The 14,665-nt window shown below is 35.4% G+C and overlaps 1 protein-coding gene across 7 annotated transcripts in view; it reads left to right on the top strand.

Moving 5' to 3' along the window:
* The window catches only part of KLHL13 (kelch like family member 13), a 271,741-nt gene that overhangs the window by 53,266 nt on the left and 203,810 nt on the right, over positions 1 to 14,665 (top strand). For 2 of the 7 annotated variants that reach the window (XM_053580326.1, XM_053580322.1), the window contains exons 2-3: positions 5,433 to 5,501; positions 10,053 to 10,083. The exons of 4 other annotated variants lie outside the window; for them this stretch is intronic. In XM_053580326.1, coding sequence (XP_053436301.1) covers positions 10,081 to 10,083 — 3 coding nt within the window. In that variant the 5' untranslated portion in view covers positions 5,433 to 5,501; positions 10,053 to 10,080. The remainder of the gene's footprint in view (positions 1 to 5,432; positions 5,502 to 10,052; positions 10,084 to 14,665) is intronic. One more of the 7 variants, XM_053580323.1, reaches the window with a different exon arrangement.

Below are 14,665 nucleotides of genomic sequence, written 5' to 3'. Positions count from 1 at the left end.
CAGCTGAAAATCCCACCCATAGAGAAATTGTTAAAATTACAGAAAATTAATTAAGAATATGGATAGCATATAAGATAAGTGGAATTGAGGAGAAGGTTAGACAAATAAATCCAAAAGGATATCCAAAAACTGTCTCAAGAAATCAGTGCAATTAAAGATAAAGTCACCAAGGATCTGGACATAATTAAGAAAGAAATAACAGAGCTAAAGGAATTGAAAGAGGCATTCAAGGAGTTTTGAAACACAGTAGAGAGTCTAAGCAATAGAGTAGAACAGGAAAGAGAAAGCATATCAGAAATTGAAGAGAAGGCTTTTGAATTAAATCAATCAAAGAGGCAAAAAGAAGAGAGTAAAGGCAGAGCAATCTCAGAGAGAGATATAGGATTACATCAAATACATGAATATAAGAATCATCAGGATTCCTGAAGGAGAAAAAGAGAGTCCTAAAAGTATGCAAACTCTACTTCAAGACATCATGATGGAGAATTTCCCAAGCATTGCTGGACAATCGGAAATCCAGATGCTGAATAGTTTCAGAATCCCAGCAAGACTCAAGTGTTACAAAGAATCTCCTAAAACACATTGTAATTAACTTCCCAAAGTCAAAATAAAAGAGAATATTCTGTAAGCAGCCAGGCATAAGCAACTTCTTACCTACAAGGGGAAAAATATCAGGATGACAGCAGATGTTTCAGCTGAAGCTTTTTAAGCCAGAAGAGGATGGTCACCTGCTTTTAACATTCTTTTCTTTTTTGAGACAGAGTTTCAGTTTTTCACCCATGCTGGAGTGCTGTGGTGTCACAGCTCACAGCAATCTCAAACTCTTGGGCTTAAGTGATTCTCTTGCCTCAGCCTCCCAAGTAAATGGGACTATAGGCACCTGCCACAACACCTGGCTAGTTTTTTAGAGACAAGGTCTCGCTATGGCTCAGGCTGGTCTGGAACTCATAAGCTCAGGCAATCCACTGGCCTCAGACTCCCAGAGTGCTAGGATTACAGGCATGAGCCACCATGCCTGGCTAAACAAAACAATTTCAGCCCAAGATTCTTTATCCTGCTAAAGGTTTATACTGGATGGAGAAATCAAATATTTTATTGACATGCAAACATTGAGAAAATTCTTCAAAACAAGAGTACTCTGCAAGAAGTACCCAGACCCATTCTTCACACTGACAATCATAATGGACCACTATCAAACTCAAGACACCTTGAAACTAAAAGAAAAAGCCTAGCTTCCATAATGGTGCAAGTGATAAAACTAAGCAATAAACCTCTACAAAATAAGACAAAAAGAACTCCATAACTCCACCATACTTATCAGTCCTCTCAGAAAATGTGAATGGCATGAATTCCCCACTGAAGAGGCACAGGCTAGCTGACTAGATAAAAAAGGCATAAGGAAAGAATAATCTGTCTTAGGAATTACAACTGACCTTCCCAGACATAACAAGATGCAGGGTGAAGGGTTTGAGAACAATATTTTATTCAAATGGAAATCAGAATAAAGCAAAGGTGGCACTCTTATTTGCAGGTACAACTGGATTTAAACCAAAAAATAAAGAAAGACAAATATAGATACTGTATACTGGTCAAGACAATAATACAAAAAGAAGACATTTCAATCCTAAATATCTATGCACCCTACATAAATGCTCTCAAATATATAAAACAAACCTTAACTGATGTGAACCATATGATATCCTGCAGCATCATAGTAACTGTGGACTTCAACACCTTTCTAACAGAACTGCACAAATTCTCTAAGTAGAAATTAAACAAAGAAGCAGTGGAATTAAACAAGACTCAACAAATGGACTTAACAGACATACATAGAATAGTACACCACAATAATATTGAGTATACTTTATTCTCTTCAGCCCATGGATAATATTCTAAAATGGATCATAGTTTAGGTCACACATCAAATCTAAAAAAAATTAAAAGAATAGAAATTATACCTTATATCTTTTCAGACCACCATGGAATAAAAGTAGAACTCAACTCCAGCAAAATCTGTCATTTCCACACAAAGTCAAAGGAATGATAGCTAGGAAAGGGGGAGATAAAGAAGGAAATCATTATATTTCTTGAATAAAACTACAAAACACAAGCTGTCAAAACCTGTGGATATTGCAAAGGCTGTTGTAAGAGGGAAATTTAATGCAATAAATGTCCACATCCCGAAAAAAGAGCACACATCAATAACCCAATGAGCCATTGTAATGAACTGGAAAAGGAAGAGCAATCCAATCCCAAATCTAGCAAAAGAAAAATAACCAAAATTAGAGCAGAATTAAATGAATTGAAAACATCATGTGGAAGATCAATGAAACAGAAAGTTGGTTCTTTGTAATGATTAATAAAATTGATAAACACTTGATCATACTGACAAGACACATAAAAGTAAGATCTCAATCAGAAATGAAAATGCGGAAATAATAACAGATACCACAGAGATGCACAAGATCATCACTGATAACTACCAAAAACTTTATGCTCATAAATTTGAAAATGTGGAATAAATTGATCAATACTTGGAATCATGCCACCTCTTAAACTAAACCACAAATAGAAAGTTTGAATAGACAAATATCAAGCACCAAAATTGCAACAACAATATAAAATTGTCCAAAAAAGAAAATACTGGACTGGACAACTTTACACCAGAATTCTATCAATCCTTCAAAGTGGAGCTTATACCCATATTGCAGAAACTATTCCACAACATAGGGAAGGAAGGAACACTCCTCAATATATTGTACATGGCAAATATTACCTTGATACCAAAACTTGAAAAGGACCTAACAAAAAAGAAAAACTACAAACAAATATTATTAATGAATATCAACACAAAAATATTTAATAAAATCCTAGGAAACAGAGAACAGCTGCACATTAAAAAATGTGTACATCGTGATCAGCTGTGCTTTATCCTAGGCATGAGAGTTTGGTTCAGTATACGTAAATCAATGAATTTAATTCACCACATAAATAGAAGCAAAAGCAAAGACCATATGATCTTCTCAATACATGCAGAAAAGGCATTCAGCAAAATTCAGCATCCTTTTCTGACTTAAGGAAATAGGCATAGATGGGACACACATTAAACCCATAGAGGCCATCTACAACAAACCTATAGCCAATATAATATTGAATGGAGTAGAACTGAAAGCATTTCCACTTAGAACTGGGAACAGACAAGGATGTCCACTATTGTCACTGCTATTCAACATATTGCTGGAAGTTCTAGCCAATGCAATTATTCAAGGGTAGGATATCATGGGTATTTTAATTGGGACAGGGGAGGTCAAATTCTCAGTCTTTGCTGATGATATAATCTTATTCTTAGAAAACCTTAAGGACTCAATCCAAGGCTCCTGGAGGATCATGAGATACAGTAATGTTTTGGGATATAAAATCAATGTCTACAGATCAGTAGATTCATATATGACAATGACAGTCAAGCTGAGAGTCAAGTCAAAGACACAATACTCTTCATAGTAGCTTAAAAAAAACCCCAAAATGAAGTACCTGGAGTATACCTAATGAAGGACATGAAGGATCTTTGGAAAGAGAACTATGAAATCCTGAAAAAAGAAATAACAAAGACATTCACAAATGGAAGAACAAACCATGCTCATGGCTTGGAAGAATCAACATCGTTAAAATGTCCATACTACCTAAAGTGATTTACAGATTTAATGAAATCCCCATAAAAGCACCAATGTCATACTTTGAAGAACTTGAAAAAATAGTACTTCATTTTATATGGAACCAGGAAAAACCCGAATAGCCAATGCAACTCTAAGAAATAAAAACAAATTTGTGGCATCACATTATAGGTTTTACTACAAGTTTATAGTGTTTAAAACAGCATAATACTGGCACAAAAATGGAGATACAAATGTAGGGAATAGAGCAGATAACCTAGATATGAAACCAGCCATGTATTGCCATTTGATATTCAATAAACCAAACAAAAGCATACAGTGGGGAAAACAGTTCCTATTTAACAAATGGTGCTGGGAGAACTGGTTAGCCATATGTAGAAGACTGAAACTGGACTCACAGCTCTCACCACTTACAAAAATTTACTCTTACTGGGTAAAAGTTTCAAATTTAAGATACAAAATAATAAAAATTCTAGAAGAAAGTGTGAGTAAAACTATTGACAATATCAGCTTGGGAAAAGATTTTAAAAAGAAGATGCCTTAGACAATTGTAGCCACATCAAAAGTAAATAAATGGGACATGATCAAGCTAACAATCTTCTGAATGGCTAAGGGTATAACAACTAAAGCAAAGGGACAGCGTTTAGAATGGGAGAAAATATTTACATGCTATGAATCTGAGAAAGGGCTGATAACAAGAATCTACAGAGAACTCAAATTATTCAACAAGAAAGGAGCAAACAATTCCATCTGTCACCAGGCAAGAGACATGAACAGAACCTTCTCTGAAGAAGACAGATGCCTGGCCACCAAAAATATGAAAAAATATTCATTGTCGCTAATCATCAGAGAAATGCAAATCAAAAACATGCTGAGATATCACCTAACTGCAGTTAGAATAGCCCACATCACAAAATTCTGAAGCTACAGATGCTGGTGTGGACATGGAGAGAAGGGAACCCTTTTACACTTCCGGTGGGATTGCAAACTAATACAACCTCTATGGAAAGAAGTATGGAAAATTCTCAAAGAACTAAAAGCAGACCTTCCATTTGATCCTGCAATTCCACTACTAGTTATCTACCCAGAAGAAAAAAAAATCATTTTACCACAAGGAAATTTGCACTAGAATGTTTATCACAGCTCTGTTCACAATTGCCAACTTACAGAATCAACCCAAGTGCCCATCTACCCATAAATGGATTCATAAACTGTGGTATATGTGTATCATGGAGTATTATTCATCCATAAAAGAATAGAGACTTTACATCTTTTTTATTTACCTGGATAGAGTTAGAGAACATTCTCTTCAGTAAAATGTCACAAGAATGGAGAAGCAAGTATCCAACGAACTCAATACTACTATGAAACCAATACATTGACAACTACATACTCACATGCGAGAAAAACACAATTAACTCCAAGGGTGGGACAGGTGGGGAAGAGAAAAGGGGATTGTTAATCTTTCACCTAATGGGCACAAGGTCATGGTATCCAGCACACCCCATGGGTTAATGGCTGCACTACAACTTGCACTGTACCTATGAAATGCAAACAACGTAACCTAATAATTTGTACCCTCATATTAATCTGAAATAATAAAAAAGGATTTTATCCAGAGGAAAAAGCTAAAACCATTTATAAAGTTAAAAGTTATGGTGAGCTAAGATTTATTATTGAAGAAAAAATTCTAAAGTAAACTTGGTGTAATCTAAATTCACCATATTTATAAAGTCTATAATAGTGTACATTGTGTTCTAGGCTTTGATATTGACTCACCAGTCACTCACTCATCCAGTGCAACTTCCAATTCTTCAAACTTTATTCATGGTAAGTGCCCTATACGTGTTTGCCAATTTTTAGCTTTTGTACTGTATTTTTAATTTCCTTTTTTATGTTTAGAAATGTTTAGATACAGAAAAACTGATAAATAAAGCTAGACATGTGGACTGTATATCCAGCTTTCCTTAATCATTTTTACTCACTTCTTTCAGTCATGACTACCCTTACCTTTTCCTTGCTGATAGTTTTCATGTTTACCTGCAAAGCTGGGAGGTAACTGAAGAGATGTGTTTTAGCTGCCACTTCTTACCCACAACACACTTTTTAGATAAGGTAACTGAGGTCCTCACAGGAAATTAACTTTTCCAGAATTATGTCCCCCTTGTTTTGTTTATCAGAGAGGAGATTAGAAACAATGTCTCTCCCTTTGTTACTTTCTTGCCCTAATTTTCCTGATTTTTCCATTTAGTTTCTCATTATAATCAGAAACTTTGCTACCTGCTGACTATTAGAATGTTCTACCTCTGTAAACAGTTACAAAATTGTTAGTTTCTGCTCAGAAGTCTCCTTGGTGTGAAGGGACACTATGACCTCAGGTGAAATGTGGGTTCTACCTAAGGGTTTGTTTTTGAAGTAAAGTACTTAACCATAAATCTGTTAGCCCTTCTAAGTTGAGAAAAAACTGGTTCTTGAAGAGTCCAGAATCTCTTAAAATGCATATTTATGAGTCTGATCTGGCAGGCGGCAGACATTCATATGTATTTCATATAGTGTAATGAACCTATTGGCCTCATCTTTTTACTGTGGGGTTTCCACCTGCAATTTTCTTCGTAAACTGCTTTTTCTTTGCTTATCATACAGACTACCAGGACATTTTTCATGGATGTTCCAACCTTTTTGATCAGACCACTGCTTTGTGTATAAGCTGGTTGGGGCCAGATGGACTAACAATTATGATAAATACCGCATGTCCTTCTAAGGGCTCATTGAATTTATGACCTTGGTAAACAAACATTTTCCACTGGTGATTTTTTTTTTTATTAAATCATAGCTGTGTACATTAATGCAATCATGGGGCACCATACACTGGTTTTATATACCATTTGACATATTTTCATCACACTGGTTAACATAGCCTTCCTGGCATTTTCTTAGTTATTGTGTTAAGACATTTATATTCTACATTTAGTAAGTTTCACATGTACCCTTGTCCACTGGTGATTTCGTAAGAACTTATTGTTAAACTGTAAACTACATATGAAAGTATTTGTGGCCACGATTTTTATCTACATTTAAAGTGATTTTTTAACTCACTCTTCTCCTTCCAACACTTTCAACACAAAAATTTGATAAGATATTCTTATGTTTGTGAGACTGGTTCTCTTTTTTTTTCCTTTCTGCTCTCCTGTCACACCATATATTTATTTAATTATCATCCTCTATTCATCTGTAAGCATCTTCTCTTTTAGAGAGTCATTACATGTAGTGAAAACTACTGATGGAATGCACTACATATACAAACAATATGGGGGAAGATAATACACTGAGAACTAATAGTCCAGTCCCTTTGTATAGAAAATTGTTTAGATCATCTAAGACAGCAGTTCTTAACCTGTGGGTCGCAACCCCTTTGTAACAATGAAAATACATCCAGCATTAGGAAGGTTGAGAACCACTGGTCTAAGAGAATTTTTGACTCAATATGTCAGATCCTTGCTCTTTTCCCAAGCACATTGTATGCCTATATAAAAACATCACTTGTACCATATAAACATATGCAACTGCTATGTAGCCATAATAATTGAATAAAAATTAAAAGTAATTCAGACTTGAGACCTGACAACAGGACTACTAACTCAGCACCTCTGGGACTGAGGTCTACAACTATCTGTTCTAAGGTGCTAATTATGTTGCATGAAGGTTTCTCAGATGGGAGTGGGAACACAGAGGATAAGTCCTCCTTTTGAAATTGTATACTAATAAAGGGGGCTACCACTCTCTCATGGCAAGTAGCAACCTTTCTTTATTTTCCACCAACTTATATACCTATTACTGCACGTATGCATCATTAATCAATAAATGGCAACATTTCTCAACCTTGGTCTCATGACTGGGCCCAGCTGTGCCCGGGCCTAACAGTCTACCAATTAACTGATATATATTCCACTACCTTATTTCAAAGTTACTATTTTAACTTTTAATTAAAACTCTACTCTAAACTACTTCACTAAAACAAAGATAAGGACTCAGAAGGAGAAGATTGTTTGAATACCTAACCTTTTACCGGACCATCTTGAGGTAGCAAATCATCTTCAAAAAACAAACTGGAGTTTACTAAGACATACAGCTGCTTGTGTGCAAACCTCTGCCCACTTCAGCCAGCCTCTGTCTCCCAGGCAATTTACTGCCTCTGTGATGAAGCTCTAGGAATTTTTATGGAGTTCTATCCCCATCCCTCACAGAGAGTTCTAAAAAAGATTTTTTACTTGCCTTTCCAGCATGGCTGAAGTAAAGGCACATATAGGCTTTCCGCCTATAAATTAGGTTGATCTTTGGGCTCTGGGGTTTGGGAACAATGATGTAAGTAATGTTGGGTACAAGTATAAGATGCAAGAGTGGATGACATAATGCCTGTCTTCATGAGTCCACTGAATAATTTGGTGTCTTTATAAAATTAGACATACTTAAACATAATTACTACTCTTACTAAAAGGAGTTGGCATTTCTTATGATTCAATGTAAAGTGTTGAAATGGTTTATATATATTTTTCTTTTTTTAATTAAATCATAGCTGTGTACATTAATGCAATCATGGGGCACCATACACTGGTTTTATAAACCATTTGACATATTTTCATCACAGTAAATGGCTCTATATTTCTCCTATGAGCTTTTGGCATTTAGAGGAAATCCATGTGAACATAAAAGAGGAAAAGTCTCCATCCTTTTTATGGCTGCATAATATTCCACAGTATACATGTACCACAATTTGTAAATCCATTCATTGGTCGATGATGGAGCTGGGATATATTCTTCTTAGTAAAGTATTTCAAGAATGGAAGAAAAAGTGTCTAATGTACTCAGTACTATTACAAAACAAATATATAATCACCTACACTTTCATACCAATCATAAAACTATAGCCCAGAATGAAGGACAGATGAGGAAGGTGAAGAAGGGCAGAAGTTTATGAGGGGTGGGGGGAGGAGTGGAGGGAGGCCGAGTAGAGGGACAGTAATTGGTGGGACTTCACCTATGGTGCATATTGCAAGGGTACATGTCAAATCTATCAAGAGTAGAGTATAAATTTCTTAACACAACAATTAAGTGAGGTGAAGGCTATGTTGACCAGTTTGATGTAAGCATTTCAAATTGTATATAAAATCAGGGTATTGTACCCCATACATGGATCAATGTACACAGTTATGATTTAATAAAAAACAGGAAATCCAAAACTATTTCAGGTTGAACCATATTATACCAATTTCTCTGGGCTTTGAGATTCTTCCAATTATGCATTAGGCATGTTACATCTTAAAATACCTTTGCCTGTTATACTGATCATTTGTATCTATAATAGAGCAATTCAAAAAAGTATTTTTTGCTTCCTTGTATCCATGCATTTTGTTACTTGACTGACAAATCAGTCTAATCAAATACTGACAGCAGTATAGTTGAAAGCAATATTTAAAATAAAGAGTACACTGATGGGCAAACAAGCAAAGAAACCGTGTTGTCTTATATTATAGAGGTATGATTTATTTATAGATGTTGGATGAAAATCCTTCCTCCAATATGTTGTTTGCAATTTTTTTCCTATTTTGTCATTTATCTTTTCATTCTGCTGATAGTTTTTCTCAGAACAAAATATTTTAATTTTGATAAATATTAGTTTATTGTTTTTCTTTCATAGATCCTGTGTATAGCTACAAGATCCTTGCCTAACCTAAGATTCAAAATATTTTTCTTCTGTCTTTTCTTTCAGATGTTTTATATTTTTGTATTTTATCTTTAGATTTGTGATCCATTTGAGTTAAATTAATGATTCCTTTGCTAGAAATACTTTCATTTGTTTAACTCATAGAATAAATATGTTATGGAAATGTATTATTGGGAACTTATGCTTTCTGTTGTTACTTTAGAAACATGGCTTTGCCAGTGACATTTAAACTTTTTATAAAAAAATTCAATAGATTTAGCGGGCACAGATGTTTTTTGATACATGGATGAATTGAATCAGGAATTTTAATGTCACTGTCACCCAAATAATATACATTGTACCCAAAGGCTCCTATACCTCTCTACATGATCATGGGTACACACAGGTTAGGTTGGTGTCCACTTATAAGTGAGTACCTTGAGCATTTGTTTTTCTATTACTGAGATACTTTCATCCAAGTTGCTGAAAAAGATGATATTTCATTTCTTTTTATGTGTCAGTAGTATTCCATGGTATATATGTTCCACATTTTCTTTGTCCATTTATCAGGTGATGGGCACTTAGGTTGATTCAACATCTTTGCAATTGTGAATTGTGCTGTGATAAAAATCCCAGTGCATGTATTTTTTTGACATAATGACTTCTTTTCCTTTATGTAGATAACCAGAAGTGGGATTGTTGAATCAAATGGTATGTACACTTTTAGTTGTTTGAGATATTGTCATACTACTTTCCATAGACGTTGTACTAGTTTGCACTTCCACCGACAGTGTGTACGTGGTCAGTTTTCACCAACATCTGTTGCTTTTTGACTTTTAATTTTGATTTTATTATTTTAGTTTTTTGATATAGATTCTCACTCTGTTGCCCACACTAATGTGAGGTGGTGTAATTTACTGAAACCTAAAACTCCTGGGCTCACACCATTGTTCTGCCTCAGCCTCCTGAGTACCTGGTACTAGAGATGTGTACCATTATGCCTGGGTAATATATATTTTTTAATTTTAGTAAAGACAGAGTCTCTCTGTGTTGCTCAGGCTGGTTTTGAGCTCTTGGGTTGAAGCCATCCTCTTGCTTCAGCATACCAAAATGCTGGAATTACAGGCACAAACCATCACACCAGGCCTTCCTTTTCATATCTGATTGAACTTATTTGAATCCTCTCTCTTTTTTTCTTGGTTAATCTAGCCAGTGATCTTTTCATTTTGTTTATCCTTTGAAAAAACTAACTCTTGTTTTCACTTACCCTTTGTATTTTTTTGGATTCAGTTTCAATTCTGCTTTGTAAAATTTAAGATTAATATAAAGGTGCAAATGATTAGGTGACAGTGTTTGTGTTTGTTAGGTAAGGTCCATGTTGTAGTTGTGTCCCGTATTGAGGAGATGTGTCAAATACCCTTACATTGTGCCCATTAAGTGGGAGCACACCAATCCCCCTCTCTCCTCTCCTATCCCCATTCTCTCCTCCTCCCTACCCCCAACATTAATTAAATTGAGTTATTCTCTTGTGTGGCATATTTTTGTTCATCTTCTGGCTTCATATTAGTATTGATTACATTGGATACATGCTTTTCCATTCCTATGATATTTTACCAACTCTTTAGAGAACATTCTCTTTACTAAATGTTATCCAGGTAGGTACAAAAGTGTAAAGTCTCCATCTTTTTATGGCTGAGTATTATTCCATGGTATACATATACATAGTTTATTAATCCATTTCTGAGTTGGTGGGCATTTAGGTTGTTTCCACATCGTGGTGACTATAAACTGAGCTATAATAAATAATCTAGTGAAAATTTCCTTATGGAAAAATGATTTTTTGTTCTTCAGTGTAGATGGCTAATAATGAAATTGTGGGATCAAATGGAAGGCATATTTTGAGTTCTTTGAAGACTCTCCATACTTCTTTCCAAAGGTTATATTACTTTGCAATTTCACCAACATCGTAAAAGTTTTCACTTCTCTCCACATCCATGCCAGTGTTTAAGCTTTGTAACTGTGATGTGGGCTATTCTTTCTGGGGTTAGGTAATATCTAAGAGTGGTTTTGATTTGTATTTCTTTGACGATTAGGGACAATGGCCATTATTTCATATGTTTGTTAGGAATTCATCTGTCTTCTTCAGAGAAGGTTCTGTTCATGTCTCTTGCCCAGTGATAGATGGGGTTCTTTGCACTTTTCTTGTTGATTAATTTGAGTTCTCTATAGACTCTACTTTGAGTTCTCTATAGATTCTACTTATCAGCCCTTTGTCAGATTCATAAAATGCAAATATCTTTTCCCATTCTGAACGTTTACTTTAATTATTGTGTATTTCATTGTACAGAAACTTTTTAGATTTAAGCCCCATTTATTTATTGTTGTTGTGTTGCAATTACTAATGCTATTTTCTTCATAAAATCTTTTTGAAGCCTTATATCATCAAGATTTTTTGCCATGATTTCTTCCAGGATCGATCTTTCTTTCTTTCTTTCTTTCTTTCTTTCTTTCTTTCTTTCTTTCTTTCTTTCTTTCTTTCTTTCTTTCTTTCTTTCTTTCTTTCTTTCTTTCTTTCTCTCTCTTATTTATTTATTAATTTATTTTTGTTAAATCATAGCTGTGTACATTGATATGATCATGGGGCATCATACACTACTTTCATAGACCGTGTGACACATTATTATCACAATGGTTAACATAGCCTTCCTGGCATTTTCTTAATTATTGTGCTAAGAAATTTACATTCCACATTTACTAAGTTTCACATATACCCTTGTAAGATGCACCACAGGTGTAATCCCACCAATCTCCCTCCCTCTACCCACCTGCTCCCTCCCTCCCCTCCCTTTACGCCTCCCCCCTATTCTTAGGTTGTAACTGGGTTATAGCTTTCATGTGAAAACCCTAAATTAGTTTCATAGTAGGGCTGAGTACATTGGGTACTTTTTCTTCCATTCTTGAGATACTTTACTAAGAAGAATATGTTCCACCTCCATTCATGTAAACATGAAAGAGGTAAAGTCTCCATCTTTCTTTAAGGCTGCATAATATTCCATAGTGTACATATACCACTGTTTATTAATCCATTCGTGGATCGATGGGCACTTGGGCTTTTTCCATGACTTAGCAACTACGAATAGGGCTGCAATAAACATTTTGGTACAAATATCTTTGTTATGTTGTGATTGTTGGATTTCTGGGTATATGCCCAGCAGAGGAATTACAGGATTGAATGGCAGATCTATTTTTAGATCTCTAAGTGTTCTCCATATATCTTTCCAAAAGGAATGTATTAATTTGCATTCCCACCAGCAGTGCAAAAGTGTTCCCTTTTCTCCACATCCACGCCAACATCTCTGATCTTGAGATTTTGTGATATAGGCTAGTCTCACTGGAGTTAGATGGTATCTCAAAGTAGTTTGATTTGCATTTCTTTGATGATTAAAGATGATGAGCATTTTTTCATATGTCTGACGGCCTCGCGCCTGTCTTCTTCAGAGAAGTTTCTCTTCAAATCCCTTGCCCAGCCTGCGATGGGATCCCTTGTTCTTTTCTTGCTAATGCGTTTGAGTTCTCTGTGGATTCTGGTTATTAAACCTTTGTTGGAGACATAACCTGCAAATATCTTTTCCCATTCTGAGGGCTGTTTACTTGCTTTACTTACTGTGTTCTTGGCTGTGCAGAAGCTTTTTAGTTTGATCAAGTCCCAATAGTGTATTTTTGAAGCTGCTTCAATTGCCCGGGGGGTCCTCCTCATAAAATACTCACCCAGACCGATTTCTTCAAGGGTTTTCCCTGCACTCTCTTCTAGTATTTTTATAGTTTCATGTCTTAAGTTTAAATCTTTAATCCAGTGAGAGTCTATCTTAGTTAATGGTGAAAGGTGTGGGTCCATTTTCAGTCTTCTGAAGGTTGCCAGCCAGTTCACCCAGCACCATTTGTTAAATAGGGAATCTTTTCCCCACTGAATGTTTTTAATTGGCTTGTCAAAGATCAAATAACAGTTAAGTAGCTGGATTCATCTTTTGGTTCTCTATTCTGTTCCAGACATCTACTTCTCTGTTTTTGTGCCAGTACCATGCTGTTTTGATCACTATCAATTTGTAGTATAGTCTGAGGTCTGGTAGTGTTATTCCTCCTGCTTGGTTTTTATCTCTGAGTAATGTCTTGGCTATTCGAGGTTTTTTTCTGATTCCATATAAAACGAAGTATTGTTTTTTCAAGATCTAGGATTTTTAATGTTTCATGTCTTAGATTTAAGTCTTATATCCATCTTGAGTCAATTTTTGTTAAGTGGTGAAAGGCACAGGTCCAGTTTTAGTCTTTTAAAAAAATTTTATTTTTCCAGTTTTAGTCTTTTACATGTGGTTATCCAGCTCTCCCAGCACCATTTATTGAATAGGGATTTTTTTTCCCCCAGTATATGCTTTTGTTTGATTTATCAAAGATCAGATGGTTATAAGAGACTGGTTTCATCTCTTAGTTTTCTATTCTGTTCCATATGTCTATGTCTCTATTTTTGTGCCAATACCATGCTGTTTTGATCACTGTGCACTTGTTATATAACCTGAAGTCTGGTAGAGTGATGCCTCCAGCTTTGTTTTTATTACTATGAATTGCCTTGGCTATGCAGGTATTTTTCTGGTTCCATACAAATGAAGAACAAATTTTTTGAGTTCTTCAAAATATTATGTTGTTATTTTAATTGGGATCGCTTTGAATCTGTAGATTGCTTTGGGTAGAGTAGACATTTATTTATTTATTTTTATTGTTGGGGATTCATTGAGGGTACAATAAACCAGGTTACACTGATTGCATTTGTTAGGTAAAGTCCCTCTTGCAATTGTGTCTTGCCCGCAAAAGGTGTGGCACACACCGAGGCCCCACCCCCTCCCTCCTTTCCTCTCTCTGCTCTTCCTTTCCCCACCCCAACTGTGACCTTAATTGTCATTAATTGTCCTCATATCAAAATTGAGTACATAGGATTCATGCTTCTCCAAATGGATTCTTGTGATGCTTTACTAAGAATAATGTCTTCCAGTCTCCATTTTTTTAATGGCTGAATAGTATTCCATGGTGTACATATACCACAGCTTGTTAATCTATTCCTGGGTTGATGGACATTTAGGCTGTTTCCACATTTTGGCGATTGTGAATTGAGCTGCAGTAAACAGTCTAGTGCAAGTGTCCTTATGATAAAAGGATTTTTTTCCTTCTGGGTAGATGCCCAGTAATGGGATTGCAGGATCAAATGGGAGGTCTAGCTTGAGTGCTTTGAGGTTTCTCCATACTT

Source organism: Nycticebus coucang, chromosome X (assembly GCF_027406575.1).
Source record: "Nycticebus coucang isolate mNycCou1 chromosome X, mNycCou1.pri, whole genome shotgun sequence".
Taxonomy (NCBI): Eukaryota; Metazoa; Chordata; class Mammalia; order Primates; family Lorisidae; genus Nycticebus; species Nycticebus coucang.
Note: the sequence above shows the minus strand (reverse complement) of the source record. Positions and strands in the feature narration are given on the sequence as shown.